This window comes from Salvia splendens, chromosome 9 (genome assembly GCF_004379255.2).
Source record: "Salvia splendens isolate huo1 chromosome 9, SspV2, whole genome shotgun sequence".
NCBI lineage: Eukaryota > Viridiplantae > Streptophyta > Magnoliopsida > Lamiales > Lamiaceae > Salvia > Salvia splendens.
Genome location: NC_056040.1, coordinates 6,690,049 through 6,703,023, shown reverse-complemented (window position 1 = coordinate 6,703,023; position 12,975 = coordinate 6,690,049). Strand labels below are relative to the sequence as shown.

At 37.3% G+C, this 12,975-nt stretch overlaps 2 protein-coding genes across 2 annotated transcripts; one reads left to right on the top strand and one right to left on the bottom strand.

The window, feature by feature from the left end:
* The first annotated feature begins 96 nt into the window (after positions 1 to 96).
* LOC121746755 (protein S-acyltransferase 18-like) lies at positions 97 to 3,266 on the top strand. The gene is made up of 9 exons (XM_042140684.1): positions 97 to 229; positions 706 to 819; positions 911 to 1,297; positions 1,373 to 1,441; positions 1,541 to 1,612; positions 1,702 to 1,830; positions 1,919 to 1,999; positions 2,304 to 2,480; positions 2,582 to 3,266. The coding sequence occupies exons 1-9, from the start codon at positions 176 to 178 to the stop codon at positions 3,065 to 3,067; spliced, it is 1,569 nt and encodes a 522-aa protein (XP_041996618.1). The 5' UTR covers positions 97 to 175; the 3' UTR covers positions 3,068 to 3,266.
* A 591-nt stretch (positions 3,267 to 3,857) lies between these two features.
* Positions 3,858 to 11,996, bottom strand: LOC121748347 (protein translocase subunit SECA1, chloroplastic-like). The gene is made up of 19 exons (XM_042142643.1): positions 11,564 to 11,996; positions 11,143 to 11,422; positions 10,275 to 10,378; positions 10,003 to 10,182; positions 9,537 to 9,755; positions 8,563 to 8,676; positions 8,345 to 8,458; positions 7,975 to 8,142; positions 7,725 to 7,900; positions 6,917 to 6,983; positions 6,687 to 6,833; positions 6,511 to 6,606; positions 6,080 to 6,148; positions 5,851 to 5,952; positions 5,513 to 5,764; positions 5,352 to 5,419; positions 4,780 to 4,897; positions 4,216 to 4,455; positions 3,858 to 4,125 (listed from the first exon to the last, which is right to left on the bottom strand). The coding sequence occupies exons 1-19, from the start codon at positions 11,945 to 11,947 to the stop codon at positions 3,970 to 3,972; spliced, it is 3,054 nt and encodes a 1,017-aa protein (XP_041998577.1). The 5' UTR covers positions 11,948 to 11,996; the 3' UTR covers positions 3,858 to 3,969.
* Positions 11,997 to 12,975: the final 979 nt, after the last annotated feature.

Genomic DNA, 12,975 nt, shown 5'->3' with positions numbered 1-12,975 from the left:
ACTACAGACTCGGCCCAAAGCATTTTACGGGGCCGTTAATTTCTGTAATTCAAATTTGAAAAAGATGGGAATTCGACCGTTGATTTGCTACTACTTCTTACTAGATGGAAGCTTTGTCGAGTCCAAACACACCCATTTCTGGAGTCGAATCGCACCGCACCACACCGCACCGCACATGATGCTCTCAGCCAGACGCCATGGTTGGCAGCGCCCTCTCCACCCCTTACAGGTGCTTCATTTTCCATTCTTCACTTCAATTTGGCCGTCAAATTGGTCGGTTTATGATGAGCTGCTTTCCGATTTTGATGCGGCTCTGATTGATTGCCCATTTGCTAATCTGTGTCATCGGGAAATTGCTCATTTTGAAATTTTGAAATCTAGAAATGTTAAATTAAGAACTCAGCTGATTCAAATTTTTACATCGTTTTTTGATTAACCGCTTCCCAATTTCAATGCTGATCTGATTGAGTGCTCGTTTTCTAATTTTTGTTATCAGGAATTTATTGATTTTGTTCCACTTCTTATTACAGCCTAAAAGCTAGAAATGTTGAAACTAACAGAAAGCTGATTTAGTGCTTTCTTATTTTGGTGTTGATCTAACTGAATGCTCAACCATGTCCTCTGAAATCATAGATTAGGTCTAGAACTTTTGAAATTAGTACGAAACTGATATAGGTTTTGACATTGTTTATCATGTGCTGGCAGATTGTGGGGATGGCGGTTTTCTGCTTCTTAGTCGCTGCATATCATTGCTTCCTAGGGCTCTTTCTCGGCAATAGAATTGCAGAGATCACAATCGACACTCTCTTCTCCTTTTCGGTAAGTTTATCTTAAAATGCTTGCATAGATATATGCATCTTCAACAGCTGTATACCTGATGGTTTTCCTTGGTGTTAATTTTATGCCTTAGGTGCTTTCTGCTGTACTTCTCTTTGTTAGATGTGTAGCAACTGATCCTAGTGACAAGATTAGATTCAGATTTAGAAAGAAGAAGAAGAAGAAGAAGAAGAAGAAGAAGAAGAAGAAGAAGAAGAAGAAGAAAAAAGGCAATGGTATCGGGCTTGCCAAGCTTAATTACGGCCATATCTTGAGAAGGATCTTGTCAAGATTTTTCAAAAGGATTGAGCGTAAGATTCTCCGGACTTTCATAAGGAGGAAGTACCTAGATCCTTGGAATACCTCGAGGTTTCAGATGGAGCAGGCTCTTATCCGATTTCCCCTTGTCCTCGAGGATGATTCTCTCACGCCTAATCCAAAAGATGATGATGTCTCTTTCTGTTCCCTGTGCGACTTTGAGGTCAATGCGTTATGCAATTTCTTTATTTGGATGTGATTTTGCTGCATGCTGAGCTTTTATTTCCTGACTCCTCAGGTTAACAAGTATAGCAAACACTGCAGGACCTGCAACCGTTGTGTTGAGGGATTTGATCACCACTGTAGAGTAAGATTAATTATCTCGGACTATTATGGAAATTGCACCTTTCTTCTCCAGTATCTACTGTTTTTTTAACTAAGGCTTTTCACCTTTTGATTGGTATAGTGGTTGAACAACTGCATTGGGAAAAAAAACTACACAACCTTCATTCTTCTGATGGTCTTTATCTTGATAATGGTTGGTAAACATTCTCCTGTTTTAGCAATCATTCTTTAGTGTATGGTTTTAACATTAATTGCCAATGGTAAATTGTATTGCTGCTTCAGCTTACTATAGAAGGTGGAACTGCTGTGGCAGTATTTGTTCGGTGCTTTGCTGATAGCAAGGGCATAGAGCAAGAGTTAATAAAAAACTATACTGAGAAATTCCCTAGAGGAGTGCTTGCTTCCGTATCTGTAATGTTCTCGCTCTTCTCCAATAAAAATAAGTTAGATAGCAATTATATGGATGAATCTTAACTAACTTGACTTCATCCACTCACAGGTCATATTGTTTTTGTTGACAAGCTACAGCACGGCTGCCTTAGGACAACTTCTATTCTTTCATGTAGTGCTCATCAAGAAGGTATTGCACAAGTTTGAATTTCCGTCTTTTCTACCATGGGAAATAGAGGAGATGTTCAAAGATCTTCCTCCCCACCTCTCTCTTATATACCCTGAATTCTTATAAAAAACAGCATGATCTTTACTTGGGGCTTGAGTTTGTGTTTCTGGTCTTTCGAGTGTCAAATAGCGTAGACCTGAACCTGTTGAAACTAGAAGGTTTTGTTATGGTTATTGATCCTGCAGCATCACTCGGTCATTTCTCTTGCTGTGACAGTTCAGACTTCTTGCTGCGCATCATAACCTTGACATGCTTGTCTTTTCAGGGAATCACAACCTACGACTACATTTTAGCAATGAAAGAAGAAAATCAGGCTATGGAACTTGAATCATTTGAAGATTCAGACTTTTATTCTTCCGATGATGAGAGTATCGACTTAGATTCACCTCAAAAGCCTACACTTGTATCGCGGATCATATGCAGTGATGGAAAGTCACCACAGGTTAGTACACATATATTTAAATTTCAATCATCCATATTACCCAATAATTGTCATGAGCATAAACAGTGATTAAACTTAAAAAGTTTCTGATTAACCAACAGAAATTGGCCATAAGGATCGATGGAGAGCCTGATAAAAAGCAAGGCTTCCGTGCCAACATAGACCCATGGAAGCTAATCAACCTGAGCCGAGATAGAGCTCTACTTGCTGCTGAAAAGGCAAGGGAAAAGCTTGCCAAAATGAAGCCTACGGCAGAAGGTGATCCACTGAAACCCCTGCCGCTAGAAACAAAAAGTGGACCTCTCATGAAAGCGGAGAAAGATTTATCGAGCCAAGGATTAAGCCTGACACCACTGGTTGTGAAGGGAGGTCTGCTAAGCTCACCAAGACAGTTCTCCAGTCCAAGAAGACGACTTTCGTGTTCTCCTGTGCAGCATGGGACTGCGGTGCCAACACCTAAGCACAAGTACAGAAGTGATTTCGATTTGAAATTGACTCAAGTGTCAAGAGAACTCGAGACTTATATATCTAGACAAGTCCTGTGCTCTGTGTTGAAGAATGAAGGCAGTGAAGCTTCTCCCAGATGACAAGGTACAAGAGTGCAACTTACATTCTCAGCCTCTGAGAAAAAAAGAAAAAGAAAAGGAAAATTGCTTGTTCATATGTAAGATATTGATTACCACATCATTCAGAGGATTATTCACATAATTATTAATGTAAGAAAGATGTAAGCAGCCTATTTAAATTTCATCATTTACTAAGATTGCATGCTTTGGCAGGTAAAAAGGAGTGTATTTAATAGTATTATATTTTTAATATAGTATATCCGTCCACAACTAGTCAAGATTTCTCTTTTTAGTCCGTTCACAAAAAATATTCACCTTCTCAAGTCATACTCTACTTAATCCAGATCTAATAGTCTTGATGTTAGTAAACATATATTAATGGGGCATTAATATATGTTTACTAACATCAAGACTATTAGATCTGGATTAAGGGAGTAATATCATTTCCACAATATTTTTAAGCAATTGTTCTATAGATCTTGTTTGTCATTATTTACAATGACGCAAAACAAAGAATAATTGTAATATCTAATGGAAGTAAAAAAAATTTAAGTTATTGTATTCAACCATGCTCATGAAGATTCAATCATATGCACATTTAACTGAAACAAAATATTATTGTAGTATTTGTATCTGTAATAAATTGATAAATTCTTCTAAATATAAAATATTATTTCACATAATTACCCTCAAAATATATCTATAAGGGGTAGGTATAGATAGTCTTATTATTTCCTTCTTCTTTCTCAACAATCCCCAAGATTCATGTTTAACTAGAAGAAAGGTCACGTACCAAGATTGAATATAGGGATAGCCATACAACTTCAAAATCCATTTCCATTTAAACAACAGTGATACAACTTACAAAATTCATAAAATACAATCTATTTACAACTAATGGGCATTTTCTGGTGAAGAAGTTATCACTTGCTTGCCTCCTGACTAACAGCTGATGAAGATGATACGGTAGAGGTTGCTGGATCAAGATTGTTATTGTCACTTCCATTTCCATTAGCATCAATTTTACCTTCTCTTTGACGCTCTCGATTCTTTTGCTCCTTCACCAAGACGGGTTGGAACTGATAAACATGAAGCAGTGCAGTTAAAGTCTGGGAACGAGGAAGTAAATCGAATCATCACTTGGACAGAATATGAAGATTCAACAATACCTGGTAAATAGAATATATGACATTCCTTCTTATTCGAGCCATCATATCTACGAAGAGATTGTAGCCTTCCAGCTTGTACTCGATGAGTGGATCCCTCTGTGCATACCCCCTTAAACTTACAGCTTGCTGAACAAATTTTATAGCCTGCAAGTGCTCCTTCCATAATCGATCAATGTTGGTCAATACAAGGAACTTTTCTGCTTCTTTCATTAAACCTGGAGCCTCTTTCTCCACTATTTCCTGTCAGAAGAGAGGAAGATATTACATAAAATAAGAAAAAATCGACATCATCGAATAGACATTTTGAACATCCTGTCTTCTCAATGAGATCCAATCAAAGCTCTTTGTTATCCCATAAAGTATTCTCCATATAATATACTCCCTCCGTCCCACAATAGAAGTCACATTTGTTGTGGGCACAAATTTTAAGAAATGTAAGGAATAGTGGATTGAAAAAGTTAGTTAGTGAAATGTGAGGACCTACTTATCATTTATGGTAAAAGTGAAATGTGACTCTTATTGTGGAACGGAGGGAGTAGTATAAAATGATTGCAGATAACTAACCCGTTTCTGAAGATATGCCTCACGCCCACGAAGGTGAAGATAATCTCTCAGTCCCTCGTAGCTGGAGTTTTTACTTTCCAACAACTCCGGGGTCAAATCATTCAAAAGAAAACAATACCTATAAAGAACAGGTCAAGGTATAGAAGTAACCTCTAAAGCTAAAGGATTCTGTTGGCAGAATTAACCAGAACTAGAAACATACACATCCACCGTAATTAAAGATTTCTGCTCAAAATTGTATTTTCTAGGACATCTTGAAAACAGCTTTCCAGTTTTACCCCTCACTTCTGAAACATGATTTGACATTCATAGTGAAAAGAGTCTCACATTTTCTCATTCAAATTTTACTTGCCTAAATCATCTCTTAACAATTTTCTAAACATGCGACACTAAGTCAAAATTTTCTTCCCAAATATACAAAGGCTTTCAAAGAAATTCCTGAATCATATGATAACATGACAATACCGTACTGAACAAACAGGGAATCTTGTCAGCCCCATTGGCTAAGACCAAAATTTCAAGGACGTACTAAGTTCACTTCACATACTTGCAGGATAAAATATTCCACTTACTGCTGAAGTTTTGATATAAGCTTCTCAAAGTCCCAGCTTTCTCTTGGAGCATCAGTACCAATATTTGCCTAGATAATTGAAGATAATCAAACAAATATCATAAAGATGGAAACAGAAAGCAAACGAGAATATAAGTGATTCCAGTGTGTTCAGATGTCTACCTCTAGTATATCATCCATTGTTAGTTCAGCGTATTCAATCAGGAGAGCTTGGAGGTCATCAGACTCCAAGGCTCGCCTCCTCTCGGTATAAACTCTATCTCTTTGGCTGTTTAAAACCTCATCATATTCGAACAATTGTTTTCTAATGTCGAAAAAGTAATTCTCTACTTTTCTCTGAGCTTCATCTAGTGCTTTTGTCAGCATCTTGGATTCAATTGGTAGGTCTTCAACTCTAAAAGCTCTCATCAAACCCTGAAATCACAATTTTACTCACATCTGAACAACCATATCCTAATTAATCCTAATAAACAAGGAAAAAATGCTGGAGCTAGAAAAACCTGAATCCTATCTCCGCCAAATATACGAAAGATGTTGTCTTCCAGACTAAGAAAGAATCGGGAACTTCCAGGGTCACCCTGTCTGCCACTTCGGCCGCGCAGCTGAATAGAGGGAAGCAGTAAATAAAAGGAATTAAAAGTAGAATAAACAGCAAAAATTATATTAAAATAGTAAGGTCCTACCATTAAAGAGGCACTGGATCCCTGGGCCTGAAAATTAAAGTCATACCTGATTATCAATGCGGCGAGACTCGTGACGCTCTGTACCCACAACATGAAGCCCACCGGCTGATACAACCTAAAAAGACATTAAGATATACAAAAAAGTTGTTTATCAAATGAAATCCAGTAGTGAAGACGTAATGCTGTGTGAGAATAAGGTAAACCAGCTCCTACCCTTTTGCCCCACCCCCTCTCTCCTAGTTTTTCCTTTATTACATTGAATGAATTCTTGATATGTTTGTTACATGGATCAGATGCAGATTGGATGGATAAAGTTACATGTTTACTACTTCAATTTTTGAAGCAGAATGGTCACATATATTTAAGCTATTTGTTAGGGTGGGTTGGCTACTAAAAATAAAATAGAAAAAATCCTATTTCTGTGGGAGATCCAGGAAAACCCATCAGCAGAATAATAAGCACACGGATCAAGTTTACCTTCTTCCTTTCTTCCTGCGTGTAAATCTTGTATTCTTTCACAATTTCCAGAAATGCACCCCGCAGCTTTGAGATGACTTCATCTTGAGCAGGACCCTGGATGTTGAAGTTTTATAGACAATGTGTATTCTATGAGCAAATGCATATTTTTCAACACTATGAAGCCTGAATTTCACCTTTTCACAAGAATATGACAGTCTCTCTTCTGCTTCAAGCTCAGTTATTGACCTTTGGCCCCAGGTTTTGACAGCCAACTCTACAGCTTCCTCTGCCAACTTGGTGTTCTCCTTGGAAAGTGTGCACGGAAACAGGTTCTCATTAACCTGGAGTTTGATTCAGTTATGGCAAGGCAATAGGCAAACAGAAGCCAGTAGAAGAGAAATAAGATGAAGTAGACATTTCACACCTTCCATGTTTTCTTTGGAACAGCCTTCTTCACAGAAACAAAAACTCCTTCAGCTGGTTTTACAACTCTGCATCAGTTCAAAATCAAAATTCAACAATGGCAACTATATAACCAGTGCTCAATGTCTATCACATCCTCAAATTGATTGCCATCACCGTAATGCACATGTATGTGGTACACAAGTAAGTTCATTTATCATGTATCAGTTATTCTAACCTCACTATCCAAACAAGCTGTTGAGTACTTTAAATTTCATATGCAGGAGAACCATTGTACATGTTGCCAGGAAAGCAATGTGTTACCGATTGAGTAGAAAGTGCTGAAAGATCTTTGGGCCAAAAGAAGTGTTCTCTACAGAAGAATGCTAAGAGTGCATGTCCTTGTGATCTAAAAGTGAAATAGCAAATTCAGGTCGAAAAGGTTTGTATGCATAATATACATCAAAAGAGGATGTGATTCCCTGTCCATGCCTGATTAATAGGAAATACCCCCACACAGTGAAAAACCGTTGAATTGAAAGGCAACCCTTACTGAATTAGCTGATAGATATTCTACTATAAGCAGGCTCGTGAATTCAAACTGTTTAAACTGTTTAGTAAATTCAACCCTTTATTAGAAAAATATCTCCTCTAGGACCTCTACTCGTGAATTCAAACTGTTTAGTAAATTCAGATCAAGAGCTTGTAGCTGCAGTATACCAGACAGCATGCGAGAAGATATTCTCCTTACACGGTCTATATGACAAGCACCCACACATGCAAATACTCCATTAACATTTTATTTCAAGTGATTGATGTTGAGAAAATACCTTGGCATCAATATCTCACGCAACTTTAACCTTGCCATGAATTCTGCATTACCACCAAGTATTATGTCAGTACCACGACCAGCCATGTTTGTTGCAATGGTAACTGCCCCTAGACGACCACTCTGAGCCACAATTTCAGCTTCTCTTTCCACATTTTCTGGTTTTGCATTCAGAACCTTTAAAAAATATAACATCAGATAAGACAATTCCCATAAAAAGTGTTGTAACAACATATGGTTCATTAAATAACCTCATGTGGAAGTCCAGCTTCACGAAGCTGTTCAGACAATGCATCACTCTGCTCAACACTGGTAGTTCCGACCAGAACAGGTCGGCCTGTTTTATTCATCCGAGATATCTCCACCACAACAGATCGCCATTTTCCTGTAGTTGCTCTGAAAACTACGTCTGATTCATCCTTCATCATGTGTGGGGAGGGGGATAAAGTTAATAGATGTCCTTCATATAAAGCATCAGTTAAGAAGAAAATCACAAGTGAAAGTTGGCAAAAACCCGTTATCAAATTCATCCAGGATTTCTCAATCTAAAATACGAAAAGTGTGGAAGGAAACATGAATTGACACCAATTTCATGATGGGAAGGCATGCATAAAAGAGAACCTTTCTTATCATGGGCTTGTTTGTCGGAACAATTGTCACTTTGAGTTTGTATATGCTCTCAAATTCTGCACTCTCAGTAGCAGCAGTACCAGTCATGCCACAGAGTTTTGGAAACTGAATCAACCATCATAAGAACATCATATAAAGCACCGCTGTCAGATATACTCCATAGTAGATATATAAACCAAAAAAGTGTGTTTAGAAGAGTATACACAAACCTGGAGAAAGAAGTTTTGGTAACTAATTGAAGCTAAGGTCACAGTTTCATTTTGTATGGGCAACCCTTCTTTTGCTTCAACTGCTTGGTGAAGTCCATCACTCCAGCGTCTCCCCTGTGAACAAATGTAATCAATTCTACCCTTAACTCTCAAAGAAAATGAAGCAACAGAAACAGGAATACTCATACATATTTAATATGGAAGAAAATTCATATGATTTGACCATGAAACGTAATGGAGACACCACCATACAAAAAATTTGGTTTGAATATACATATTGGCTAGCAATCTAGATTGGTCACTTTCAGTAAAGTCTCAAAAGTTTAACTATTAAGATGATTTGAACAAAACAGAGAAACAGTAATGTAAATCAATGAACTAAAAGCAATGTAAATCCCTCACTCAAAAAAATTAGAGAAGCTACTATATGCCTATCAGATCATAGTCAGTGAAATTGCAATGGCGCAAGTAAACAGCTTGGAGGCTGGGCTCATACCGGACCACTAAATTTCCACTGAATAGTACTCCTCGCGTCCCATTAATCATGAGTTGTATTTCTTTTTTAGGACGTGCCATATAACATGACACCCTTTCCTTTTTACACCACGTTACACCATTTTCAACTCCCCTGAATACCCATACCCAAAAGAAATGTGCCATAGTGGGAGTAATAATCATGATATATAAACTCAAGGTTTGCAGACTTGTAGTTTATCCAAAAAATACATGCAAGCCATAAACATGAGCAAGAAAGACTGAGACATCAATAATGAAACTAGATAGCTCATGGTGAAATGGTTGTGGAAGAGAGGGGTAGAGGGTAGGTAATATTCATTTTCGCATAAGGTATAGTTTCTCCTGCACCCATGAGCCATCCTAGTGTTAGAAAGATGCAGCTATTTGTGTCAATAATGGAGATGGGTTTTTCTTTTAAATCTTCTTTTAGGGTGCACCAGGTGTAGTTAGGGGGTCACCTGCATTACTCGCCCAGTAAATTCATCCACTATAAGAACCTCTTTGCCTCTGATAATGTAGTTCACATCTCTGAGAAAAAGTTCCTTGGCTTTTATTGCATTTAATATGTATGATGCCCACTGCTCTCTCGGATCATATAAATCTTTTACATTCAGAATTTCCTCAGTATCTGCATAACCTTGTTCTGTAAGTAAAACTGATTTCTGTTTCTCATCAACCTGCATGTTTCACACAATCTCAGTAAGAAAGGCGCTATATTTGTTAGTATCCGTATCATATGAGACTATGAGTGTATAACCATGCAAGCTACAAGAGGTTTCAATATATTTAACAACATGCACAGCTCAGCTGAAAATATATTATTTTACCAGAATTATGTATTACAAAAACAAAACCCAAGAATGCTCTTTTTTGACCAAATTAACATGTCAAAAACTATCATTAGGAGATGAGAAAATTTCTTACAGTATAATGTATATCTCGTTCAAAAGCAGTGGCTATCTTAGCAGCTTTGTAGTAACGGTCACTTGGCTTTTCTGCTGGACCTGATATGATGAGAGGTGTCCTTGCTTCATCGATGAGAATAGAATCAACCTCATCAATCACACAGTAATTAAAACGTCTCAAGACAAGTTCATCGACACTCTGTAAGATCACATCAATAATTTCAGACAATCATGTGATTTTTTAGCACAACTTGAATTAGCATAAATGGATTACAAATAAGGATAACTTTCCGTGGCAAGATTATCTCTTAAGTAGTCAAAGCCCATTTCACTGTTCGTGACATACGTGATGTCGCATAAATAGTTTTCCCTCCTTTGTTCGCTTGTCATATTCTCTGCCATCATTAGCTGAATGTCAGAAGCTGGACATATCTATTTGTTGGAGTTGGAATAAAAGCTAAAGCTCCTTGATAACTTTTCTACGACACAATAAGTAGAATTTTACATCCAGGGCATACATCCTCATACCAACCTTCTAAAAGTGGCATAAAAATTAAAAACTAAAGAAGATAACATTGGTGCATGCCTTTTAAAAGGAACCTAGAAAGAAAAGCAGAACAGAAAAGAAGCATATGAGATATAAAGGGAATATCACAATTTTATAAGCATGTAAGATACAATGTAAATTGTGCCTTGGAAGCACATACTCACCATGATTTGCAAAATTAATTGCTATGATCCTTAATACCAACGGGCATAGTTTCCATGATCATTAAATTCACCGCATACAGAAAAGATTGCTGTCAATTACTATGATTTCTTATAACAAATAGTGTCTGCATTACCAATAAAAGTTTGAGCACCAATCACAAAGCCCGCATGGTTCTGGACAAGTTAAGCAGAACATACTACTAAGTTACTAACATTGCTCCCGTTTTGTGAGTTAAATTGAGAAGTAAGCTATATAAAAGGTCTGTCTTGCTAACGAGTATTATTTTTTATCAAGAGAACCGAAGAAGCGCTGTTAGGTCTAAAGAAAATGCAAGAAGTAAGTAAAATTACTAATGTTTGAAGCAGAATTCTAAGTGACAAAAATACTGAATGCAAATGGCTAAAGCGTAAGCATCGATCAGAAGTAATGTGTAAACAAGTGACGTACGCTGAATTAAGCCAACCTTCAATCCAAGGAAACGAGGAACTTGACCAACCCATTCGCAATCTCTTCTAGCCAAATAGTCATTAACAGTAACAACATGAACACCTTTCCCAGCCAAAGCATTAAGGAAAGCAGGCAATATAGCAACAAGCGTCTTTCCTTCTCCAGTTTTCATTTCAGCAATTTCTCCTTTGTGAAGAACCATACCACCTATCAATTGAACATCGAAGGGGCGAAGACCTAGAACCCTCTTAGAAGCTTCTCTCACCACTGCAAATGCTTCCTGCAGGGAACCAAATCATTTGAATCATAGTAAAGCAGAAGCAGCGGATACTGGGGGCTATGCATTTCAACATAAATGTCAAACAAAATTGACAGCCAGTGGTCAATTTAGAGTTGAGAATAGAAATGGAAGTGAACATACAGGTAAAAGAGAATCCAACGAATCACCGCGTGCGGCACGCTGTTGCAAGACGGAAGTCCTTTCCCTCAATTCGGTATCGGAGAGAGACGAAATCTCAGACTCCATCTTATTGATGAGTGCTACTGTGCTAGCATAGAGCTGCCTGGTCGACTCTCCGGTGTCCACGGCACCTCCGAATATGCCTCCGAGCAGTCCGCCCAATGCCGCCCTAGGGCTTGGGGAATACCTCCTTCCGCTCACGCCCCTTGCTCTAGCTCTGGGGGTTTTAGCTGGAACGTCGAACACTAACCAATTGGTAGCTTTTGAGACGGAGAACTTGGAAGACAGTGCGGTGGCGGCGACGGAGGGGCGGTGGCCGGCGGCGAGTCGCGGTGCAACTGCCATAACTGCTGCTGATTAGCAATGGCAGGGGACAGGTACGGATTTGTGAGAAAGATGAGGTCTATAAGTTTTAAGCAACCGATAAGGCCACGTCATCTGTCATCACAATTATCAATTATCCACAAATAATAATATTAAACTCTATAACCAAATAAAAAATAAAGGAAGAACATTTTTTAGGTCCACAAACTTTGTCAAAGTATCATTTTAGGTCTGTGAACTTTGAAAATATCATTTTAGGTCCCTTAACTACAAGTTAATATCATTTGAGGTATTTTCCCTTAAGGCCTTCAAATGGCAATTTGGACAATTTTTTCGTCACTCATCTTGCATCAAACACCTAGAGTCCAACAATTTTTTTTACTACTATTTAATTCAATTACCATCCAAATTGAATTTAAATATAATTAAAATTTGCCGTAAAAAAATAGTACTATGTGTTAATTTTTCAATTATTAGATGACCAATTATATAGGGATAGTGAATTGGGACTAGATACTTTATCTTATTTTTTCAATCTAAACTGCATTTTAAGAACTTACTATATGTGATTTGTAAATTATATTTAGTTTATTTGTCTTGAAATTAGATAGCTATTAATTTGGATGGTCATTCGGAGTATTATTTATATGAATTTCAGAATGAAAATTAATTACCATCCAAATTGAATTTAATTATAAAAATTTACCATTTAAAATTGTTGGACTATAGGCTTCTGGGGCAAGATGAGTGGCGAAAGAATTGTCCAAATTGCACTTTGAAGACCTTAAGAGCATTTTCGTCTAGAAAAAAGTTCAAAATATCTCAAATGATATTAACTTGTAATTGACGGACCTAAAATGATATTTTCAAAGTTCACAGACCTAAAATGATACTTTGGCAAAGTTCGTGGACCTAAAAAAATGTTCCCTCAAAAATAAATTATGCCTAAACAATATGTATTCATATCATTACACTAAATATTACTTAAAAATAAAACAAATCACATTCATTCATTTTTGCAATCTAACAGTTTATTTGCACTCCAATTG

Bases quoted from the DNA above. Each gene is read 5' to 3' on its own strand.
- LOC121746755 (XM_042140684.1), top strand. From the start codon at position 176: ATGATGCTCTCAGCCAGACGCCATGGTTGGCAGCGCCCTCTCCACCCC. The intron at 1,442-1,540 runs GTAAGATTAATT...TGATTGGTATAG, and splicing joins GATTTGATCACCACTGTAGA to TGGTTGAACAACTGCATTGG. The intron at 2,481-2,581 runs GTTAGTACACAT...ATTAACCAACAG, and splicing joins GTGATGGAAAGTCACCACAG to AAATTGGCCATAAGGATCGA.
- LOC121748347 (XM_042142643.1), bottom strand. From the start codon at position 11,947: ATGGCAGTTGCACCGCGACTCGCCGCCGGCCACCGCCCCTCCGTCGCC. The intron at 8,143-8,344 runs GTTCTCTTTTAT...CACATGATGAAG, and splicing joins ACAAGCCCATGATAAGAAAG to GATGAATCAGACGTAGTTTT. The intron at 5,953-6,079 runs GTATGACTTTAA...CCCTCTATTCAG, and splicing joins CTCGCCGCATTGATAATCAG to CTGCGCGGCCGAAGTGGCAG.